The sequence below is a fragment of the Colossoma macropomum genome, unplaced genomic scaffold (assembly GCF_904425465.1).
Source record: "Colossoma macropomum unplaced genomic scaffold, Colossoma_macropomum, whole genome shotgun sequence".
NCBI classification, from domain to species: domain Eukaryota; kingdom Metazoa; phylum Chordata; class Actinopteri; order Characiformes; family Serrasalmidae; genus Colossoma; species Colossoma macropomum.
This window is the reverse complement of record NW_023494804.1, coordinates 20,576,302-20,601,109: the sequence shown is the minus strand read 5'-3', so window position 1 is coordinate 20,601,109 and position 24,808 is coordinate 20,576,302. Positions and strand designations below refer to the sequence as shown.

General features: G+C 37.3%; 1 protein-coding gene across 1 annotated transcript; it reads right to left on the bottom strand.

Moving 5' to 3' along the window:
• Positions 1-1,103: 1,103 nt before the first annotated feature.
• lhx6 (LIM homeobox 6) lies at positions 1,104-24,209 on the bottom strand. The gene is made up of 6 exons (XM_036595506.1): positions 24,108-24,209; positions 9,933-10,150; positions 8,181-8,281; positions 7,097-7,192; positions 3,609-3,783; positions 1,104-3,001 (listed from the first exon to the last, which is right to left on the bottom strand). Exons 1-6 carry the CDS (start codon positions 24,119-24,121, stop codon positions 2,922-2,924), a joined length of 684 nt encoding a protein of 227 aa, XP_036451399.1. The 5' UTR covers positions 24,122-24,209; the 3' UTR covers positions 1,104-2,921.
• Positions 24,210-24,808: the final 599 nt, after the last annotated feature.

Sequence of the window (24,808 nt, the reverse complement as noted above, 5' to 3'; positions counted from 1 at the left end):
GTTCCTCTCTGAAGGAAATTTGTCTTTCTCTAGTTACCGAAAAAAAATACCCATCGTATCAAGACGGAGGTGTGTTTATTGCATTTTTCCCACAAAAACCATTCATGATACACCCAAAGAAACAATCTTTTGCTTTGTTTTGTTTATTTATTTATTTATTTCATTTTCTTTACAAAACAAACAATGCGACATGGGGAAAAGTGCTTTACAGGCTAATATCTGTTTCAATAAATACAAGAACGTAGAGGCCTTGTCCCCTTCCCCCCACTCAGAACACAGGAGTCTATGTCGTAACCCACACTTTCAGCATTTGTTGGGACAAATGCTGCTCCCTCATCAGTTCCGTAAAGCCTCCCTCTCTCTCTGCGGGGCTGAGGCACAGGCTACAGGACGCACAGAAATCAGCATAAAACAGAAAACAGAGAAACACGCACGCACATTCTGATCCCACATAACGTCAGGACACTGCTTAAATAAAAATACATGTACATTTCTTCTTCTTTACATGTAGTCATCTATGTTTTCCTGTATGCTCTCTTTTCCTCTTTTTGATGCTCTCTTTCGCTCTCTCTCTCTCTCTTTCTATTCTTCTCCCTCATTCACTTTTCCTCATTTACTCACTCTTTTTTACTGTTTTTTGGATGACTATGAAAAATGATACAGTTTGCTGATTAAAACAATAAACAACATTGTAGAATTGTAGAAAAAAACTTTTCTGTTTTGTTAATTGTGTATTTGGCACAATTAACTTTATTACAGATATAATAATAGCTGTAGTGTTAAATGATCTGAACCTCCATAAACTTAAGCAATAATCCAGCAATGATTCAAGATACAGGGAGGTTATGAATGGCAACTCTACCTACTTCTTCATTATTTTATTGGGATTAGAAAGTCAGCCTTTCTATCAAAATGAAAAAAAAATTACTATGATAGCAATTCAGATAACTATATGCTGTTGTCAGGTAAAACTTTACAGGAGAAGGAAAAAACATACTTTTAATGTAAGTCAATGGAACCAGACATCTTTTCAAGCCAATTTGGGTCACTTCTTTTAGTCCATTTATCATGTAATTTACATACAATGCAAAAGGTAACAGGTATTTTCAAATTTTGTAAAAACTGAAAAATGTCAAAAATGGAGATACAAGGTTTTCTTCCGACAACAGCGCTATATTAATCCAAAATGGATGGAAGCGAGGATGGCAGGGGGGCGATTTTAGTCTTTTTTTTAATAGGGGATTGCATCCTCTTCCATCCCCTTCTTAAATCGAACCATGACCACAACCACATAACATATTATTCTGTAACTACTATGACACGAGTTTAAGGGGTTTAAAAATGCCACATTTTAATTTTGTCTGGCTATTCAGCCGAAACTCCATCTCTGGGCTGGACATTATATAGTGATCAGGCGTTTTTTTTTTTTTAATACGCCTGAGAGAGTGCAGATGCTAGTGGGTGATGAGACTGGGCCTTTACTGATAAACCCTACAGCTGGACTGCATGCTTTACCCACAGACAGACAGATGGGCAGATGAAGAGAGAGATGGACACTCCATTCACAGCACACTAAGATCTGTGCTTTAGATCCATATAAACGCTTGAGTAAAATACACAGACCCAGCACGGTGCTTGTTAAATACGCGCTGAAGGAGAAAATGGAGAGCATTCAATTTACTTGATTTAAATCTGCACATCATTTCCACATGAATAAAAAATAATAAAATAAGCGCAGTTTTGTCTTTTACACTGTCAATAGTAAAGGTGCCTAAAATAACTGCTTTCAGTTCCCTAAAGAACCTTTTAGTGTGCAAGCGTGGAGAACCTTTTTAAAGCTTAAAGAACCTCTTCATAATGTTACTTTTCTATATCATTTTTAAAAGACTTTCTAAGAATGCTGTGTCTTTAATAAACTATTAATGACACATTATAATTGACCCATAAGACACATTAGAAAAATGGCTATAAATATTAACAAAAATGCATGACATTTTATACCCATGTTTATTGTTGTTATGAATTGTAAACATAATTCTTTATGAGTAGTGTTATACTGACAGTGCCAAGCAAACGTGCACAGGGTATTACCAAACCAGCCTATCATAAACACATGCTTAGCCATGTGTAATAAACATAGTTTTAAAGTGTAATGCGTTTTTATTGTTTATAGTCTTGTTTGTAATGTCTTACGAATGTTTATAGGCATTCATAGAACCGTACGTCCAAGCCAAGAACCACTTAGGAACCTTTATTTTTGAGAGTGTAGTTTATTTACTTCTGGCATTAACTGTGTTTCATTTTATTCATATGGAAATGATGTAAACATTTCAGTCAAGTCAGTTCGATGCATTCCTTATTTGCAGTGCAGCAAGATAAAAACTTTTCTTACCAACTGGTCCTAGGCCTCATTTTCCTCTTCCACAGCTTTCCCAACATTATAAATATGTCATTTGAGCAGTGATGCAGGCCATACTGCAGTCCCACAGCAACAAACGTTCCCCAAAACGTGTTTGAGAGAGAGAGAGAGTCAGTCGCAATGAGAGCAGTTGAGCTAAGCCATTTCTCATAATGTCGTTCAGTGTGTGATTAGGGACCGGGTCACATCGAAGGTCCAAATCCTAGTCTCCTAGTCTCAACACAATGTCCAGTCAGTTTGACAGGTGACCACTCAGGCCTCCTGTAACCGCTCACAGGTGTGCAGCTCCACTGCCCGCAGGTGAGGGAAATCCTGTCCCGACAAAAAGGCCAGAGGAAGCGTTCCCTCTCCTTGGGATGTCAGAGGTCAAGAGCACGAGGGACCGTGACCCTGTCCTTCAGCCGAGAGCTTCATGACCCCCAGGGGGGCCGCGGAGGAGTAGAAGCGGGCAGGAAGTGTGGAGGTCAGGATCGAGGGATTGGGGGTCTCGGTGGTTGGGGTGTTAGCGGCTGAGGGGCAGCTGGGGCAGGGACATGGCCTGATGGGGGAGACTCTGTGTGGTCAGCACTGAAAACGGATGACCTAAGGACACAAGAAAATGGGCAGATTAGTACAAACATGTACTTCCAGCACGTTCATACACATTGCATGACACATAAAAAATCAAATTAGCAAAATTTTACCATGTAGTCGATCAGCCAAGACATGTTTGGTGTTGAAGTTATATATATATATATATATATATATATATATATATGAATATAGCAAACAAGTAATGGAAGCTTATATTTCATCTCAAATAGACTTGCTTATGTGGTTTCTGACACTGCATACTTATTGTTATCCATAAAACGAAGCCATTTTTTTAGATAACAGAATATTACACTGTATCAGAAACCACATAAGCAAGTCTGTTTGACATTACCTAACAACTCCACACAGTTTGAGGCAATTATATGATAATTTAGGCCTGCAGGTAGCGCAATGCTATTTGAAAATATTAACTGGTACCTGTTAGCTTTCACTACCTATCTTGTAGTTTCAGTGTAAAACTAAAGAAGCCAGCTTTGGACATCAAATATGTCTTGGCAGAATTTATAATAAAAGAAAACAAACAATGCCTTTAATATGCTTAATTAAAAAAGTGGTTTCACACCCATATATGAGAAGTGGTGAGGGTCGCACTCACTGTCGATGTAGCCGTGCAGGGCCACCATGCGTGCTCTCTCCGGGCTACCGAAGGGCGAGTAATGCAGCTCGTCAGGCAGTGAGGGGGGCATACGTGCCTGCGGGTGACCCTGTGGAGGCCCGTTGTGCTGGGGAGTGTGCTTTTTGTGTCTCGCTCGGCAGTTCTGAAACCAAACCTGCAAATAAAGCCGCATGAACAGCTGTTAGGTTACACTGTTAAAAGTGAAGAGTCAGGTCAACTCTAAAAACTCAACTCTGTGTAGCTTTTTGTTTGTTTGTTTGTTTTAATGTTCTTAATTTATGCCCTATTCAAGTTGGATTCGTTTGGGGTCCAGTAATATAATTTGTAAGAGATTCGACTGGGCGATTCGTATGGGATAAATTACCCTTAGATAGCCCGGATCTAAATATCATAGGCCTTACATTCACGTCAGCATTAACATTAGAATTAAACAGATCCAAACAAAAAACAACAACAACAAAACAAAATGAACAATTACAGCAGTCCTGTTTGGAAACTGAGGATAAAGGAACTGCCTTAAGTCAGACTCGTTTTTATGGTTAGTCTTTTCTCCAAAAAACAGAGGTACTGTGTCTTTTCCCATAATTTATTATTGGAGTTGATTTGAACAGAACTGCTATTACTAAAGGAGCTCTGAGTTTGATGAATTATAGGTTATCTGGGATTATTACTTAGCAGATTTGTAAAAACTGTGTACACTGTAGATTCATACAGGATTAAAATTACAGATGTCAATGGTTATTGCTCCAATTATAGTCAAAAGTTCTCTTTTAAAAAAAAATAATAAGTTGTACGCACTTAAAATGACAGTTCTTCAGGGGTTCTTCAGTAGAAAATGGTTCTATATAGAACCATGGACACTCAAAGAACCCTTTGCATGATTAAAGGGTTCTTCCATTGTTTTAAGCTTGATATCATAACAATAGAAGAACCTATTATGGTGCTACATAGAACCCTTGTCAAGAAGGTTCTATATAGAAACATATACCACACATTCTCCATCAATCTGAAGAACCCTTTCACAATGCAAAAACACTTTAATCATGCAAAGGGTTCTTTGAGTGTTCATGGTTCTATATAGAACCATTTTCTTTACTAAAGAACTCTTGAAGAACCATTATTTTTAAGTGTGTATTGTAGTCTCAGTTAAGTAAAAAAAGATACATGAGGTTGCCTCCTTATAAGCTGAAATCACTTACATTTTTGGAGGATTTTTACTCAGTTATTCCCTCAGTTTAGTCATAATTCCCACCCACAAGCTACAACCTGTTGGCGGGTGGCGGGGGGGTTGAGGATTTCCTCAGCTCAGACGTCTGATGATGGAGGGCTGTGGCTTCTCTGGGATTTATGACCTCTTGATGAGCCGAAGGTTAGACAGTTGCGCCACTTAATATCCTCAAAGTAGAACTTTAATTGGGCTTGAAATTTTGGTCTGAACCCAAATACAGTCTGAGAATTATCTGCCTGAACCCGACCCAAACCGAACCACATCATCACATTTTGAGTCTGAACCTGACCTGAGTCTGACAAAATGTTGTCTGAACCTGACCTGGACCACATTATCAAATTTTGACTGATCGAGCTGAATAAAATTCTGCCCAAAACTGACCCATCACCCAAAATGTTCTATAAAACCTGACGGGATAGCGTCACTGTAATAATAATAATAGCCATAAACAATATTGTGACGTCTGGCGAAGAAGGAGATGCGGGAAACATAGCGCTTTCAGGAAAGGCTCTTTTACTGAACCGGCAGCAGTGGAGCATCGCCGCCCAGCACTAACCCTAACACGAAAGAGGCCGATGGTAATGAAGGGGGAGGGTAGACACACACATACAGCCCACCCTTTCCAGGCCGATTTAACACACCCAGCATGTTGCAGTAATAATGTCCTGGGGAGTCAGTGGGAGTCTGGTGTTTTCCCAGGAGGCTTTGCACATCCATGGCCGAACAAACCCATTATATGATACAATATGATTAAATAATCAGCTGTTCAAAATTAAGTTTAACAAATTTATCAAGCATTGCTTGAGCCTTGTGGACCACTTAAATGAGTGACTCCAGTGTGCCAGATTAAAAAAACGTTTTAAGGTAGTGAACATACAGAGAAAGAATAAAGCAAAGAGTAAATCTAAAGCAGGCTGATGAATCTGAGTAAGATCTGTTAAAAAATGAGAGACGGGAACATGAAATTTAAACCTGAGCTGAGCCTGACACATATTTGAATATCCAAACTTGAACATTGTCAGTCAGGTCCTGTTGGGTTTGGACAAATGAAGCTCTACCACAAAGTGTCCAATAAAGAGTGTAAAGGTGAATTAACTGGGACCTGTGCTTAAATAGTTCCTTATGCTCAGACAGAGAGCACTGTCTGTACTTATGCAAAGAAAAGTTACTTGCACAAATCAATAAATTCACTGCAGCAAAGTGTTAAAATTGTGTTAGTAAACATTTTCACAGTTTCTTGTTGTAGTTTTATGGCTTCAGAGTGGTGCAATTGTCTAACTGCCTAACCATCCAGAGGCAAGGGATCATAAGTTTGAATCCTGGTGACACCTCAGCCCCGAGTCATAGCCTGTGGGTGGGAACTGGCAATGACTAAATTGAGGGAATGAACTGAGTAAAAATCCAACAAAATGTTTAAGCGAAAAATTGAATTTCAGCTTATAACAGGGCAACTGCGTTAACTCTTGTTTTTTTCTGAGTAAGCTGAACTTATGCTGCATTTGGCAGACTTAACTTATATGCAGATGTAAGCTAGGAGAACTTTTGACTGAACTAAGCTCACAAAATAAAAAGAAAGAAGGTTGATGTAAAATTTCTTTTTGATCTGTCGTTTAATTTTTTATCATGTCATGGCGCAGGTGCAATGAAAAAGCCTTACATTTATTTCAATAATGATGGTATACTTATTTGCATAATTTTAGCTTGTGCTGAAAATGACAGTTGTTGGAGGAAACGCCAAGCAAATTTCCAAAAAATGGAATATTGAAGGTGTGCAAAATTGGTAGGGGCGGTGATGGGGCGCATATAGAGAGATACCAAAGTAGAAAGGGAGAAAGAGAGTAAATGAGAGAGAACGCAAGTGAAAGAGAGGAAGATAGTGAGAGAGAGACGTATGCAAAAGTTTGTACACCCCTGGGCATGCCTTGTTGATTTTCTAAGTGAAAACGAGTTAACACATTTTCTACAGAAGCCACATGTAAATATGACTTTTTTTCTTTACTCTGCACAATTTCTGTTTATTTACAGTGATTAACATTAGAAACAAAACATAAAATACAAAATGTGCCATAACTTTTGTATAATTTACTTTTTTCCCCACTATGTTAAAATCAGCAAATAAGCAGTAACTGTGCATTAAAAAGTGTGTTCTCTATAGAGGATGCGTTAATTTATTTTTACAAACATGTAGTTAAACCTTTTGCATGCGACTGCATAGTGAGCGGCGCTGTAATGCGTTCACCTGTATGACTCGTCTGCTCAGTCCCGTCATGTCCGCCAGCTTTTGCAGCGTCTGTGCATCAGGGTTATTGTCCTGCGCAAACTGAGCCTGCATTACCTGCACATGGCATAGAGAACAGTTACACTGATGAGCGTTTTTCAGAAGCAGAATCAGGACAACGTTGCATCAGAATTTAAATTTGAGTGTTGGTACATAAAGCAAATAGCATTTAGAATGCAAAAAACGTAGACCACACAGGATTTATAACCATATTACATGTAACATATACAAATCAAGTGCTTAAAGATGCAAAAAGTCAGTAGGTGTCTGTTTATTGTGGAACAAATGAAACCACATGTGATGTTAGTGCTGTTGAATGCAATAACTTAATAACTGTAGTGAATTAAGTAAAGTGGCACATGGGAAAAAGCTGCCACGGTGATGTGCCTGTCAACCCAGCAGCAGAAAGTTAATTTGAAGAGGAATTTCACTGCTTTTCCATTTTTTAAATGGGTAAGATATAGATAATGGCATTCAGAGTGGTTTGATGTAATTTTTGTGTTCTAGAGAATTGTTCACAGTGGTGGTGATAGGAACCAGACGTCTTAATGCCTCTAAAAGCTCCCACACAGAAAGGATCGACATGAAATAAATATAAATTTGCTGCCTAATGTTTAAGACCTTATTCTACTTCATTATGCAAAGTGTTGTAAGGCAAAATAGTCCCCAAAGAAAACCAATTTTTTTCAAATTTATGACTATTTTACCATCATCTACATTACAAATAAAACACGTGTAGTTCACTAGTCGTTTTGTATAGTACATAAAATTTGTGTTGTGCACATTGTGACCCCTGGTTCCTATCTGAATCTGAATTGGTAAGTTTCTCTACAATTAACCACTACACATCAAAGCACTCTGAATAACTTTGTTTACATCTCACTGCAGACGTTCTGAAGAATACCTTTTAAAAACAATTCCATTTGTGATTCCGAAGTTACCTGCTTGCACGAGAATCAATCTTACTGTAATTTCACATCCCTCAGATTGTGAAACCTTTAATTTGGTGCTATGAGTGCATTTTTGGGGTGTATTGCATTCTAACCTGCAGCTGTTCGGCAGTGAAGGAGGTCCGAGCCCGTTTGGCCGGTTTGGGCTGACTGTCCTGCTCTGATGGCACTGCCCCTTCCAGCGTCAGACCACTTCCTGAGAGGAAAAAGGAATAACCAGTCAAATTTCTCATTATCTTACATTTAGAGCAATACATAGGGACATACAGGGCTTTGCATATGATGATATGTAGTGTAGGGACATGTAGGAACAGTGCATAATGCCTAATATATAGTGCTGCACCTCCACAGAGTGTAAATATTTAAATTTCCTCAGAGAGGGAGCCCCTTTAGATACAGAAATGGTTTTGAATGCATGCCTATCAAAGTGCTGGCCTACATGCCACACTTAAAAAACAGTGCTTTGAATTTACATGATTCAAATGTCATTCACTTGCACATGAATAAAATGTGCAACCGAGTTACAATAACACAATTCTTGCCAAAGCAAAAGACAGCAATTGTTTCGATTTAGCATGTTTTTCATGTGGATCTGAGTGGCATGTTTGAATCATGTAAATCCAATGGACCATTTTTTCAGAGTATTAATACGAGGCCTGAGCCGAGATGATTACAGATCCATCACCCACATATACACGCATCTGCCACATCCACACACACTTATACTCTCTCTCCCACACACACACACACACACACACACTCACTGTTTCTACCACATGCACTCCCTCTTCTGTCATTTCACATGAATGCAGAGTACTTACAGGCTAATATCCTAATACTGATGCTTTTTTTAAAATCTTCTTGTCCATGTAAATGTGGGAATGCTTTCTGATTTTTACAGTGATACACCACATCAGTAGATACAGACATCAAAATACACATACAGTCGTACCCTAAAGTTTGCACACCCATCGTCAAATGACATATTTTGTTGAATTTCTAAGTGAGAATAAGTTAACACACCCTCTACAGCAAACACACTTAATATGGCTTTTTTCTGCAAATGCTAGTGCAGAAGTTTAACATATTGGAAAAAATAAAACACAAAATTTGAAATGTGCTTTTAATACTTAACTTTTGCACAGGACACATTTTATGTTTTATTTTTGCCCAATATGTTAAATTGATTGTGCATTCAAATGTGCAGAAATGTGTTCTCTGTAGAGGATAAATGTATATTTATTTTCACTTTTTTTGCATACAACTATACATATATTTGAAAGTCTATGCTTTAGTCTTTAATGAAATTAAAATGTATTAAATATGCAGGTACTTGCATGTAAATAAATAATATGCACCATATTTACACACATATATATATATATATATATATATATACCTACAGTTCTGTGCAAAACACTAAGATATGTAATAATGGTCTCATTGGATATATAATTATTGCATATAATTTCCAGTCAAAACGGCCATTACATACAAGTTTTATACAATGATAATAATAATAATAATTATTATTATTATTATCATTGTTATTATTATTAAGCAAATATCTACGTCATAATAAAATGGCCTATATGTATTATATATGTAAGTACCCATATGTAATATCACCTATAACTATATGAATACTTATGTAATATATGAGTACCTATGTATAAAAATAACATGTCCCATATGCATAAACCCAATACTAATCATAACATAACCCTATTACCGAAAAAGAAATGGTTTTATGCTCATTCTACTAACACTCTCTCTCTCTCTCTCTCTCTCTCTCTCTCCCCCACACACACACACACACACACACACACGCACAAACACTCACTCACCACTCTCAGCTGCCCGTTTGAGGTTTTCCACCATGGTGTCGTAGTGGATCCTGCAGAGCACCTTCTCCTCCACCAGGCCGAACTCCTCTCCGGTGGAGAGCTGACGTTTACAGGAGAAGCAGGCGAAGCAGGCCAGGTGGTAGGCGTTTCCACGGGCGCGCCGCACCCAGTCACTGGCGTAGATCTGCCGGCCACAGCGCGCACACTTAGTACCAAACCTACTGTGAGAGAGACAAGGCCTGCCGCATCAGTACCCTGACCAGGGTAGCAGCCTACGGTCAACCTGCATCAAAAACACACTAAAACTGCTAGTGTACCTGATTTCTGAGTACTCAAATTAAAAGACTATAAAATATACCCAGAACACCTACAAACTGTGGCTGTTAGTGTTCTCAGTACTAAGTACTCAGACTGAGTAATTGTACAGTAATTGTGAGTCCTCAGTTCTCTATGAAACTACTAGTATTCTACACATTTTACTAAAAACATGCTTAAAACAGAAAAGTTTGTGTTGTTATTGCTATAATGTAAATTTGACAATATTAGTCATATTTCTGTTAATGTTAACATTATTAATATTGTTGTTAGTGTATCAAAACACTGAGGATTCAGATTAGAAAATTGTGCAGTATTCACTCATATATATAAGTGTACTCTATAAAACCCACCCCGACCCCCTGGCAACAAAAGGTTTGGGCACAAACAGCTATACATTTGGCTAAAACACAGAAAAAATGAAAATGAAAGCATTGCATATGTTGCATTAGTATTGCAATATTGTTGCTCAGATTACAAGATTCAATCCTTAATGAAAGTATACTCATTACTCTATGCACATACAGAGTAATGAGATTCTCAGCTTACAAAGCACTTTCTCAAACTTTTCATCATTAAAAGGATCTTATCTGAATTCTGAAGAAAAAAAAAAGCTGTAGCGTCTTTAGAACGACTCCAGAAGGACTCCAGAGTGACAGGCGCTAAACGTTACAGACAGACTGCAGCTCTGCATAAACATCCCACTAGCAATTTAGCAGCCGCAGCGCTGCAGAAAGCACATGCAGATCCAGTGGCAGCGCTCAGAATGCATAACCTGTAGCAAATGTTCAGTTAGCACAGCCCTCATACGTTCTACACAGACCTGATGATGTCTTTAAATGATGTTTTAATATTCTCCGTTTACCAGCTTTGAGTGGATTTCAAATTGGTTTCATAATTGTTATACGAAGACTTGCTTTTCAACATTATGCTCCAGCATGGCCGGCCTGCATTCATGACTAAGTGCAGGGCGATGACAGTGGTTGTGACAGGACACCAGAGAAATGAACCAAGTGGGACCAGCAGGTTTTGTTAATATGTTATTTCTGCCAGCAAACATAGTGAGGTCCAATCTGTGCCAGCTGGAATACATTTGATGTGTTTTTTCACAGTATTGAAATTAGGCCTCCATTTTTCCAGATCCATCCACTGCACTTTATTCAGTGTGTGACAGTCTTAAAGCGGAATTTTGCCTATTTTTCAAAAGGTCTGCATAATTAAGTGGTTAAGATGTAAACAAAGTCATTCAGAGTGTTTTGGTATGAAATGCTGTGTTATAAAGAAACTTACCGACAGAATTGTTCACAGTTGTGGTGATAGGAACCAGACATTTTAGGAGTTTAATGCTTTTAAATGCGCCCTCACAGAAAGTTATTACATATGAAATATTTTGCATAATGCCTGAGAAGTTGTTTCATGAAGGTTTCAAGTTAAGGTTTTGCACTAAAATGTATTTTTAAAATTCATCTCTAAGGCAGAGAGGTATATACTTTATAAAGCAAATTAGTCTCCAAAGAGACTACATTGCAGATAAAAACTCAGAATAATTGTGTTGGTTTACTTGTGGTTTTGGATAGTAAATAAAATGTCTACATTTGTGTTGTCGACCCCTGGTTCCTATCACCACCACTGTAAAGAAATCTGAGTCTGTAAGTAAATTCTGAATGTTGACTTTGCTTACATCTCAACAATTGAATTATTCTGATAATAAAACTCCTTTAACACAAAGCTGTACAAATCAGTGCTGTCATAACATAGTACTGTATCAGCGAAATGGTAGCTATACAGGAGAAGAAGGCAATGACCTCAACTGTAAGTTAATGTTAAGATTCTATTCCAAGTAATTTTGGACCGTTTCTATTAGTCATGAAATGTTTCCACACCGTGAAGGGCAGCTGACATTTTCAAATGGCATAAAAAAGTTGTTACAGTTGTGCACAAACGTTTTAACACCCCTATTTTGTTGATTTTCCAAGTTAAAATAAGTTATTCATGTAATCTACAGGAAACAAACTTAAATATGGAGTTCAACATATTAGAAAGAAATTAAACATGTAATAAAAATGTGCCATAACTTTTCTCAAATATGTTAAAATCAGCAAATAAACAGTATTAAAACGTGCAGAAATGTGTTTTCTGTAGAAATGTGTTAACCTATTTTCACAACAGTAATTTGATCGGGGTGCACAAACTTTTGCACACGACTGTATGAGTTACGTTTCGATACAACAGTGACACAGTATTGATCTTCAGCCATCAAACACAGTCTGTTTTAGACGTACAGAAGCTGCTGCGATGTGGTCAGCTGAGGCAGGTGTTATTTTGACGGGACTGGACTGAACTGCGCCGAAACATCACATGGTGACCAAGTGAGGGTTTTTAGGGTTCTGGCAGAGAGAGCGGGTCAGTGCGGCTTTTGGCGCAGTGGCTGAGACTAATGCTCTGCAGATGGCCAAGAAAGCCCCCCGGCACCCCCCCTCCACCACCACCACCACACCTCTGGCACACGGAGCGCTTGTGTAAACAAAGTGTCGTACACCACCTCCTCCGACCGCAGAGAAATGTGGGATATCAAACTGACTGATTTGGCTTCGGTTCCCCCCTTTCCCTTCCCCGTCCCAAGAATGATGACACTAGCCTTGCTTGCTGGATCCCAGGCAGAGGGGCCCCCGGGGAGGGGGCTGGGCAGGGGGGCCTGTCCACTGAAAATGACATCATGCTAGGCTAGAGAGCCTCACAGTTAGCTCTGAAAAATGCTGGAGACTTATATTTCCCAGGCAGGAGGTGATTTTTCTTAACCTATTCAGGAATACATAAGGGTCTCAGTTTGATTCCAGTTGATTTCATGCTCCACCTAGAAATGCCGCCTTCTGTGGCACCTGTTGTGAAGGTGGACGAGCTTTAGGAAACATTAGCAAGGATTTTGTTCAAAGTAACAAATAACTGAAGCAATCTTTGTTCAAGTTTGCTACGTAACAAGGAGTTTCTAGTCTAAAATGCTACCAAGTTGCTTATACTATGCTTAAAATGCTAGTTGCCATAATGCTAAGATATCATATTTTTGCAGTGCAGAAGACTGTATTTGTGGGTGGAGCATGTATAGGTCAGTTGTTGCCCTCTGTAAAAAGCTAGCTGGAGATTCATTCAATTTTGGGGTGTCCCAATATTGAATGTATCTCTGTGTGATCCTCATGACATCCCACAATGTGCTCATCAGCTAATGTATCCTCAAAAAACACAAATGTAATTAAAATAGTGACCACCTCACCAAAGAGCCCAACATTCATGTTTACATGTTAAGTACATTTGCTTAAAGTATGCTACATTTTCAATTTCGACATTTTTAAATGCTGAAATGTATATTATGCAGATTATTTTAGCTAATTAGCAGTTAGCAGTTACTACTATACTATTGACGAATGTTTACAAGTTTTCCAGAAGGGTTAAGCATAACTCTAGATCTCTTATGACCTAAACGGGTTACCCACTTTACAAATTTAAGATGTAGCAATGGCATCTGCAATTCGAGACCTACAAGACCTATTTAATTATATTAGATAAATTATCTTACCAAATTGGTTGAAAGTCAGAGTTGAAAACTCAGACTTTTAACTCATTGTGTTTAAAGTGACCCTGTAGCTTAATTATGTGTATTTTGTTAAAATAACTTTCAAAAGTCATAACTTCACCAAATGTTTCAGTAGTGACTGTTTCAGTAGTGAAAACTTTAGCTAATTTTGAGCAGAACCCAAAAACATCAGGCAGTGCATGACTATTAAACACTGGTTTGAACAGTTGTACACACATAAAATCATCATAATCTTCATTAAAACACAAAAAAGTTTGCTTAATTGCAGAAAATTTGTGTTTCAGGGGTGACAGTTTTTAACTGATTTTCCACACTTTGGACACATTCATTTCAAAACAATGGGATCTAACTGTTCACCATGTGGCCATGAGGGACAGGGATGCAGTCTTACTTCCTGCTCTAAAATGCAGGGGCATGGCTGAAATAAGGCTCTACCTACATACTAAAACTCTGTGTTTCGGTAGTGACATGAAAACGTGGACAGCATTGTTTGAAAAAAGTTTAAATTATTTAAAATTAAACCCATGAAAAGTCTAAAATTTTTAACTTAGCTTTAAAAGAAATCAAAAAGATCTTTTCAAAAAAAAAAAATAAATATATATATATATATATATATATATATTGCATATATTAAAAATACAATTTTGGTTTAAATTCAGGGGTTTAAGTTTGGCACAGACATTTCAAGAGTAAGTACTGTATAAATTATAATTTCATATATAATTAGCTTATTACTATCTCAGTGTCTTGGGTTGAAACTGATCATAACATAATCTTTGTAAATTTACAAGTCTAAATACTTTTCATTTTTTTTTTTTTGACCGCAGGGACCACAGTTTGGTAGAATGGTCCATATAATATTATTATTGGTGCTTCTAACAGTAAACTAACAGTGTACTTGGCAAACAGTGTAGTTCAATTAAACTTAAATGTGACTATTTAAAGAAACAACTGCTTAATCTGTATCCCAATTTAATGCTTCATAGTTCATCTAAAAGTTTACCACCACCCCACAGCCACCTAAAGAGAGTTGCAATAGTGATTAAAATCCAGCTTACTGCATATTTGCTCAATACAACTACATACAATGAGCCTGAAAGCACCATGCAGGTTTGCAAAGCCACTTTTGTGTACTTTACTAACCATATTCTGACAGCGTCATTCCAGACAAAGAATACAACATCTGCGTAATGATGCATTTCAGAGGATTGTTTGGAAAGAGACGTGGAACCCTGCTGAAATCTCTTCACGGCATCTTGCCGTACCGCACTTTCAGAAATGCATTTTCTTAAAAAAGTGTGGGTTATGCAACGTCTGATTGTACTTCCTGGTGTTTGTTCTGGATTTGCTTCTGTCCTGCAGATTGTAACTTGCTAAGGGAAAGTCCTGAATCCTCAAAGCATTCCAGGCCTAAATCTCCAGACTAATGCACCTACAGGACTAAAGTAAAGCAGGACAAGGCAGCAGGCTTAATCTTGTGGCTCTTCTCTAATCTTGAACAAATCTGGGAACTGTTTGCTCTGGGATTTCACCAACAATGTGCTCAAAGAGAAAGTAGATCACCTGGGATTTGGGGCCGCTACAGAGCTTACTATGTTTTAAGGAAGTAGAAAAACATTTTGGAGCAGAATCATTTTCCATCTTCCACATTTGACATTAACTGCATCTTAAATATTACAAGCTTTCGCTAAAAGGTTCTGAAACCAGGCTCTCCTGTGCTGGTTGGAAGCTTCCTTATAGAGATAAGCATCAATGGAAAGTAGACGTAACCACACATAAGCTATTCCACTAAAACGCCTCTCCACATCAGATTTGACTCTAGGCCTGTTCACCTCTGCGCGCTTCTAAATTGCAGTGGAGCCTCCGGCGTGCGGAGCGGAGCAAACAGAGGGTTTTTCTGAGTGAGCGTTTCACCTCCTCTCCCTCCTCCATTTCTCAAATTACATTCCTTATGAAAATTTAGTATACATTAGTGCATTTTTAAAGTGTTCCATTGCTTTAAGCTCATACAGTATATCATACTGCACTGAAAATATAGGCTGCTGAAAGTTTACTATCCATGCAGTAGTTCTGTTCTTGCTTCAGACTAAACTGGGACAAAAATAGTGCTCAACATCAACATATCACATGTTTTAGGTACTATTAGTATACTACACGTTACACTTTAATTTATGACTATTCATCAAAATAAACTATGTAGTTCTCTGCTTTGAGTGTACTGCAATTGTTTTGTCACTGTCAAAAAACAAACATGCAACTATTTTATTATTATTATTTATTTTTTATTATTTAAAAACAGCAGTTGTCCTTCTTTTTTGTGAAACGTTTCATAATAATGAAACTGCCTGTAATAAATCTTTCTATATATTTATATATTTACATATATAAATATTATTTATGTCAGCTGTTATTTTTTTAAAGACTCCTTTATCTATAATTGTTACAATTAATAACAATAATAATGTGCTGATACACAGTACTAAAGTAACTAAATATATAATATTTATGCAATATTATTTTATAGTATATTAATAGTACTACTAATATAGATATTTGAACACCCCAGGTTAAATTACCTGTTTTGTTGATTTTCTAAGTAAACTTAAGACTTTTCTTTTTCAGAGAATACACTTAAATATAGCATTTTTTTTTGCAAATTTTAGTGCATCATTTCTGTTTATTTACTGAGTTTACATTTTGGCAGAAAATAATAAAATTATAAAATATAAAATGTGACATACTTTTCCTAGACTATATTTTATATTAGATTTTTTTCCAATATATTAAATATATTATGTCTAAATGTACTTGAGTTTTATATATACAAATTTATATGTAATGATGAATATGTACAAAAACAAGCTAATAAAATAAAATAAATGTGACTGTATAATTATCAATTCCAATAAACTTGTAGTATAGCTGTACTTTATATATATATATATATATATATATATATATATATATATATATATATATATATATATACACACACACACATAAGGAAAAAAACATGAGTCCTGAAAACTCCCTGCAGTCCTCTCAGGTTCCCCCGGCCTTCTGTCCCGCTCTCTAGGCTTCTCTGATTAGCAGCCTCTCTCCGGCTTCCTGTGTGGCCCTCCACTCACGCTTCTGAGACTGTTTTGTTGTTACTCGGCCCAACATGGGGTAGGTACAGCCTCTGCTCTGTCCCGTTCCCTCCACCCAAATCCAACCCCCCCAGCTGAGAGTAAACCCACTCTGATTTCCTGCAATTACGCTCGATTAGAGCAGCTGTCAGTCTGGCACAGATGAGAGACTGACACAAACACGACATCCATCTCCTGCCTTTTTTTCCTTGCCAGACACCATGATTCTGCTCAGAGATGGAAAACGCATAGCTGTACTCCACAGCAAATCAGATTATAGGCTAGTGCTGCTTCTTCAAATCCTCTAGACCTTCAATACAGCTAAAGCAGCCTCCTAGATTAGAGTCACAGCAGCCTCCAGTGTGTAACGTAGGTGTTAATTTGACACTAGTGATTTTGCAAGGCAGGAGATCAGTGAGACCTTTGACAAATGTATGACATTATTATGGAAAATATTCAGCTTGCCCCGCTTACACAATCTCTGCTCACTGTATCCTGCCACAGGCCCCCTGAGGGGCCGCTTGCATGTCATTTTAGTTTCAGATTAAACGCAGATGATTTTAGACACTGCTTCGCTCTCCTGCCTCTCTTGGTTTCAGTAAAGATAATGCTAACATGAATTATGCGTCACTGTAGTGGTCACAAATCATTTCCATTCCATGCGGTCACTACTAATGATGGACAACTCAAGTAAACCGAGGCTCACATGCACAAACTTGATGATATGATGCTAAACGAAACCCTTTATACACAGAAGAAGCTCTGGTGGTACATGAAGTCGGCTTGGTGAAAGTTATAATCACACTTTATTTTGGTGGTACCTTGTAGCTCTACAGAGGCTTCATATGGTTAACAAAATATCTGGTGAAGCTCAATAGCATTAGGTTTACGATTAGGGTTAGGCCTTAGGTTCAGCTTGTGTGAATTAGGTTTAAGGTTAAGAAAATTTTAAATTTAACTTTTTTTAGCTGTGCAAAAAAAGGAAAAACAACAACAACAACAAAAGTATCTCCAAAATGGTAACTTTTCAGGAAAGGGAATGATGCGGCAAAAAATCAAATTTACACAATTTTCCACTTTGTGGAAAACAATTTGGCACATGGAATCAATCAGCCAAGACATGTTTACTGTCCAAATTTTGCTTTTTTAGTTTAGCAATGGAGCTATAAGGCTAATGTTGCTAACAAGAGAAGTCAATAGGCACCCAAATTTTTCCATAAATACATCCTCAAAACCTCCCTTTAACCACACCCAGGGCTTCATTAAGGCTGTGCTGACTTGCTAATGTGGTTTAGGGCACAATATGACTTACTCTGAACAAAAATTCACTGTGTAGCTGGGGCAGCCACTTCAGACAACAACAAAATAGATTTCGGTGACTTTTGACTTCTGGTGCTTCTTAGCACCGTTAGCCTCCAGTTTAGCTCCTTTGCTAAACTAAGGAGGCAAAATTTGGACGCCAAACATGTCTTGACTGATGGACTAGATCTGGGCTAAGTGGAAAAAAGTGTAAATATTTTTTTTTTGCCAAGCCATTTCTTTAAAGACATAACATCAACAGTGGCCCACAAAATAAAAGCTACCATAACCCTTAACTGATATAGAGCCTTTACATTATGTGGAGGTTCTTTAAACATAAAAAGGTTTGTCACAGTTACACATTCATTTACAAAAAAAAAATGTTCTTTAAACAGAACTATCCACTGAAAGGTTCTTGAGGAAACCAAAAATGGTTCTACGGCATTGCACCAAAGAACTCTTTATATTTAATAGCATATCTCTGTTTGATTCTGTTTGGTATTACACTGGCTCTATTGCTTATGCAGAGAGCTCTCTATATGCCTATATGAGGTAAGTTAAAGATAGAGTGAACATCCAAAAAGTATCCACTGCACACCTAAAAAATACAATGTTATAAAATAATATAGAACCTTTACATTGTTTTGTTGTGTTCTTTAAAAGGCCCACATCACAGCAATCCACATGTTTCCTCACTTCTTTTTAATTAAGTTTAAAATAGTATGTAAACACTGTAAAAGGTTCAGATAACTACCATTCACTGCCCAGTCCATGGACAATAATCTGCATTTTAAATTAGTTGTTTTTATGTCACAAAAACTCACTTTAAACTCATTTTAAAAGCATTTTCATATATCTCCTTATTCAGCCAAGGGCAGCTTAGCCCATAGTGTTTCAGCCTGGGCTGCTTTTTGATCCAGACACAATACAGGGCAGCCAGTCATAACAGACCTCGTTTATGTACATTAGTCTTAAAGGGACAGTAATACAAACAGTCTTTAAAAAAGAACTTAGACAAAGTCAGAGGTGAACCTCAACAAGGGCCATGTAAATGCAAAAATTTAAAAAGATTTAAAAGATTAAAATATTAAAAAAGCTTTTCATGCTTGCGTAACACATTTATAAAAATGGCTCTTTTTTGGCACCTCCTTTTTAAGAACGTATGTCTTTGGGTTTATATAGTAGGTATAACACTGGCAGCTTTGCCCCACATTGCTCCAGTAACTACATTAAGGCTGATGATGGAGATATTTCTCAGTGGCAGCTTTGATTTTTGAACCCAGCGCACATACAGAGAGCCCTCTATACGACTTCAATGTAACAGAATTTGCCTTCAAAAATTATGCTCATAACGGCCATCTTGGACTGTGCTAATTATAAATCTCGGCACGGTCTCGTCGTATCGGGTTGCTCTCTGAGCCAGCCGTGCTCTAAAAGTGTTCTTTCACCAGAAAAGTCACAATTTTAAATTTGCAAGTGACATAATGAGAGAAAAGCTTTTCAGACCACTGAATCGTCCACTTTGGTGAGGCAAATCCATGAAGCAGTTTCTATGCTGGCATATGCAGCCTTTTACTGTTACTAAGTCAGACAATCAAGGCAAATATGAAGTGAAATTCCTCTTTAAGTATGGTCTTTTTTTGGAAGTGTCTTGGATACATGCTGCTTTATCTGTTCATCAGAAGATCTTTATCACCTGAACAGAGAAAGGCTGCAGTATGATTTCATTGCCACTGGACAAAACACACAAACACGCCTCTTACAGCAAGTTTACTGGGCTACCAGGCTCCTGACTCCTTGACAACTTGAAACTATTACAGACCCCTTTTTGCCTTGTCTGCATGAATATCTTATACAGTCAATCACTGTTTTGCCTCTGGTAATGTTCTCATGATGCTATAATATACAAGGCCCCCATACACACGAAGTACTATATATATATATGTACATATATATATATATATATGTACACTCATTTCTTATGAGCTCTGTTTGGCAATGATGATATTAACAAGTCAACATGGCTGCTTTCTTTTTTCCTAAGAAACAAAATATGCCTGCTTGTCTACTTTTTTGCAAAGAAGTAAAACAAATCTTTGTTAATTATTCAAGGTCTATGAAGAAATAGTGAAAATAATACAGATGATATAATCACCCAAACAGAATGAACATGCATTACTGTGCAAAAATTTTCAGGAGAGACCTCTGAGGAGATCAGGTATAAAACAATGCACCTTGAAGGAAAAAGTCAAAGGAAAACAAGTTTCCAAAATTGGAGTTATGATTGGAGTTAATGATTAAAAACTACAGAGAAAACAGGCCTCCTAACAACCATGCAAGACCTGGTAGACCAAGAAAACCATCCCCATCAAATAAACAGCACTTAAAGCTTTCATCAAGCTGCTTCAGATCTTACAAAATCCACAACCATCCTTCCACTGTGAGAAGACAACTCAGCGCTATGAGTCTGAAAGGATGTGTAGCTGTCAATAAGCTCTTACTGAGAAAAGGAAGAAAATTTGCAAATCAAATAAAGAAGCTACTGGTGTTCTCAGAACAATGGACTGACCACCCCAGAGCCCAGACCGCAACATCACTGAATGTGAAGCCGAAAATGCAAAACCAACTTCTAAGACTGAACTTTGGAGGTGTGGAAAAACATCCCTGCAGATTTCTTTGAAAAACTGAAAGGAAAAAGTAAGCGAAGAGTGGACACACTGAACACTGAAAATTAGTTAATGTGATTATAAATAGTTGTCGAGTCTTTGGTGTAATTTTCTGCTAAATACATGTTTTCTGTTTTTGTTGCAGATGCTGAAAAATGAATGGCTTGTACTGAATGCCCGTTTTGATTGGAAATGAAATAAATGACTTTTGTACAGTACTGTATTTATAGAGCAAAGTGTAATGCATGCTGTAAAGACTAAATGTACTTTCTAAAGAGTATTTCTGCACTAAAGTAGATATCAGATGACCTACAACCCACTGGAGACACAATGCTATCAGTCTCACTGTTATCTCAGTAAACACTTTCCTGATAATGTCTAATTTGTATTTACACACTGAGAGAAAATTGCTGCTTTCCCTTTTCCCATGTCTCCTTTAGAAGAGATGGATATTTGCAGCCTGGGTTAGACACAAAACATGAAGAAAGGGAGCAGCTTTTACTCCAGACGTGATACGTATCCGGCAACAAAATGCCCTGACAAGAACTCTCTGGCCTTGACTGCTGCCATCCGCCCCGACACTTCTGCCTTTCTCCGCACAACAATACATCTGCACAGATGTGTGCAGGAGCCATCCAGAGCGGCCCCAGAGCCCCGGCATTGATACCCCCATCATGTGAAGCATCACTTCAGATTATTGGCCCCTAAAGCCGAAAACAAACGTCCTCCTCGAGCGCTGGATCAGCTCGACAAAAAAAGGGGGCCAGTCACTTCACGCCGCCGTGAATGAACGAGGAAGGCAGGCCAATATCCTTCTGCTATTCAGAGCCTGCGCTGAGTGCCCTGCAATCACACCCTCGCATCCTGAACACGATCACACGCATCCTTCACTCAGCACCCCGCATATTACAGCAGTGTCAAAGAGCCTGAGGGGAACATGCATAAACGACAATACAAATCACCTTTATCTTCTTTATCAGATTATAAGCAAGCTATGTGAGCAATTACTATTAGGATACAGTCTCTTTTATGGGATACTGATACTATAATGGAAAGCTATTTTTATGCATACAAATGTTGCACTTATTTGCATTTTTTTAGGTAACAATCAAGGTGCACAAATAGGATACTGATATTCAAGAAGGCATATACATATTCCTTTACATATTTTGCATGTATTTTACAGGTAACAATTGAAGCTGCATAAACAATTCAGATACAGTCTTCATTATGAGACACTTGTATTGCTAAAGGCCTTTCCAGATAAACAGGGTCATATTTACATTTCATTTTTGGAAGCCTTTTATTGCTTCAGTTTACAAACATGCAAGCTGCATGAGTAATGGTATTAGGGTATATTCTTCTTTACAGGATACTGATACTGTTAAGACCCTCAAACATAGACAGGGTCATTGCATTTATTTGCCTTTTTGTAAGCCATTTATGATCTGAACACTGATAATAAGTGAAATATATACCATTATTATTAGGATATAACTTCCTTAATGGGATTCTGATATTTATAAACCGCCTTAAATAAAGTCACTGACATATTTTGCATTTTTGTAAGCCAATTACTAATAAATTTATAAAATTACAAGAAAAGTAAGCATTGCTACTAGGAACCATTGCTATTAGGACATAATCTCCATTATGGGATGTTGATATTTATAAGCAGGGTGATGTTTTGCATTTATTTGCAGTTTTCTAAACCACACTAATCTAAAAGTAAACCAACTCAAACACAGTTATTTGATGTACACATCCAAGTCTAATCTTTTTATTATTATTATTATTATTATTATTATTATTATTATTATATAATCAGTGCCAAGGTGCACTAACGTCTATCAGACTGCTGCATTTCTACAAACTATTTATTACTTCAGTTCAGATAAAGAGTGAGCTGTATGAACGAATACTGTTAGAGTACAATGTCCTTCATGAGATATTGATGTTTATAGAGGCCCATTTAGATCACATTTTGCATTTATTTGCATTGTTTCAAGTCATTTATTACTTTCAGGCTTTATAAAGATCACTGTTAGGGTGCAGTCTCTGTTACGGAGCGTTAATGTTTATAGAAGCTCTCATACATTTTTTTTACATTATTATAAGCCATTTATTACTTTAATTAAGTCAACGAGCAACATATATGAACCATAACTATTACGATATTAACACCTTCGTGGAGATATTGATGTACGACAATAAAAATATGTTCACTTGAAGAGGTTAGTAACTGGCCTAGGTCTTATATTCTGTTAACTTCTAAAAATCCCAGGTTTATTACACACTAAGGTTTATTATTTAGCAACTACAGGGACCTCAATGCAAACTGCTTGAGCTATTCTTAGGTTATATAAGTGTGTAATAAAATGTTGGGCCTGCCGGTGGGCTCTGGCCATTTAAAGGGTTAGGTATTACTTGAAGTACTTTTTGAAGCAGACAGGTTTCTTACTTTATTAAGTTAAAATAAGTCTTTTTTTTACAGTGACAAGGGCCTTTGTACATAAATAGGGGCATATTCTGCATTTATGTACACGTTTGCAAGCTATTATACCTTAATTCTGTATATATGTGAGGTGATTAGTCTACTCCAAACAGCATTCCTCCACATATAAGCATATAAGCAAGAGGAGAAGGCTCAGCTTTGGCCCCACACCTCATTTACTGCATTTTGGAGCAAAAACAACAATGCAGAACATCAGCTTTAGTCCTAGCAGTGTCAACGAGCAAGGCCACAATCTGCAGCAACCAGATAAACAGTAAAAATCCGGCTGTTTATGCAGCGACAGCCGCAAGAATCCTGCAAGTGCTTTCTGCAGTGCCTTCAGAGAAGCCTCAAAAACACACCTACTTTCATATATGAAATAACAAACACCAATTTTACACATACAACACAGACACTGCACTCCAGTTTCAGCAAATCTGCACCTCAGATTCACTAAAGCAACATCTGAAGCACATCTACACCACTCTGACACACCTCCCAGCAGCCTTTTTAACTCACACACTGCAGGATAGAATGAGGAGTAAAGATGAAAACAAAAGCCAGTGGAGGAGATGGAGAGATGCTCCATCAGCGTCTCACTGAGCTGCAGTGTCTTTATGAGAGACAGTAAAGCTGTTAGTTTCCCAGTTCTGCGTTTTAGATGAAGTGAAAAACTTACCCTACCTGAAATAATCCATCTTACAGAAGATTTCCTTATTTTTGATGTAGCAGCTGCTGTGCTGACGCAGAGAGGTTCTGCACACAGAACACTCCAGACACCTCACGTGCCAGATTAGATTATTCACCTGAGGGGGAAAAAACAACAAATAAGAAAAAAGCTTAATAATAATAATAATAATAATAATAATAATACTTTTATTATTATTATTATTATTATTATTATTATTATTGTTGTTGTTGTTGTTGTTGTTATTATTATATACTTGGCTAATTGTATATATTCCGATTTCCAAAACCCATTTGTAATTTTTACTATTGAAAGTAGTTTTTTCACAGCTTTATTTTTATCTCCTTCTTTTTTTATTCGCGTTTATTGAGCTGTATTTCAGTAAAATTATGTTCCTCGTTTTTTCGTTCGAGCTTCGAGTGACTGCAGTTATTTTTCATACGTTTAATTCGTTTCAGCTTTGTCTCTCGTTTTATTTCGAACATAAAATATTTTACAGTTTAGCCATTTACTTATTTATTTAATTTATTTATTTACTTACTTACTGTAGCAGCAGAGATGCTCAGTCCAAAACGAATCTTCTCTCTAATAATATTTTTATAATTTATTATTTTATCATTTATTTGACTTTATTGAGCTGCTCGTATTTAAAGGAGCGCAGCTGTTAAATATGTTAAACATCTCTTTAACCGTCATC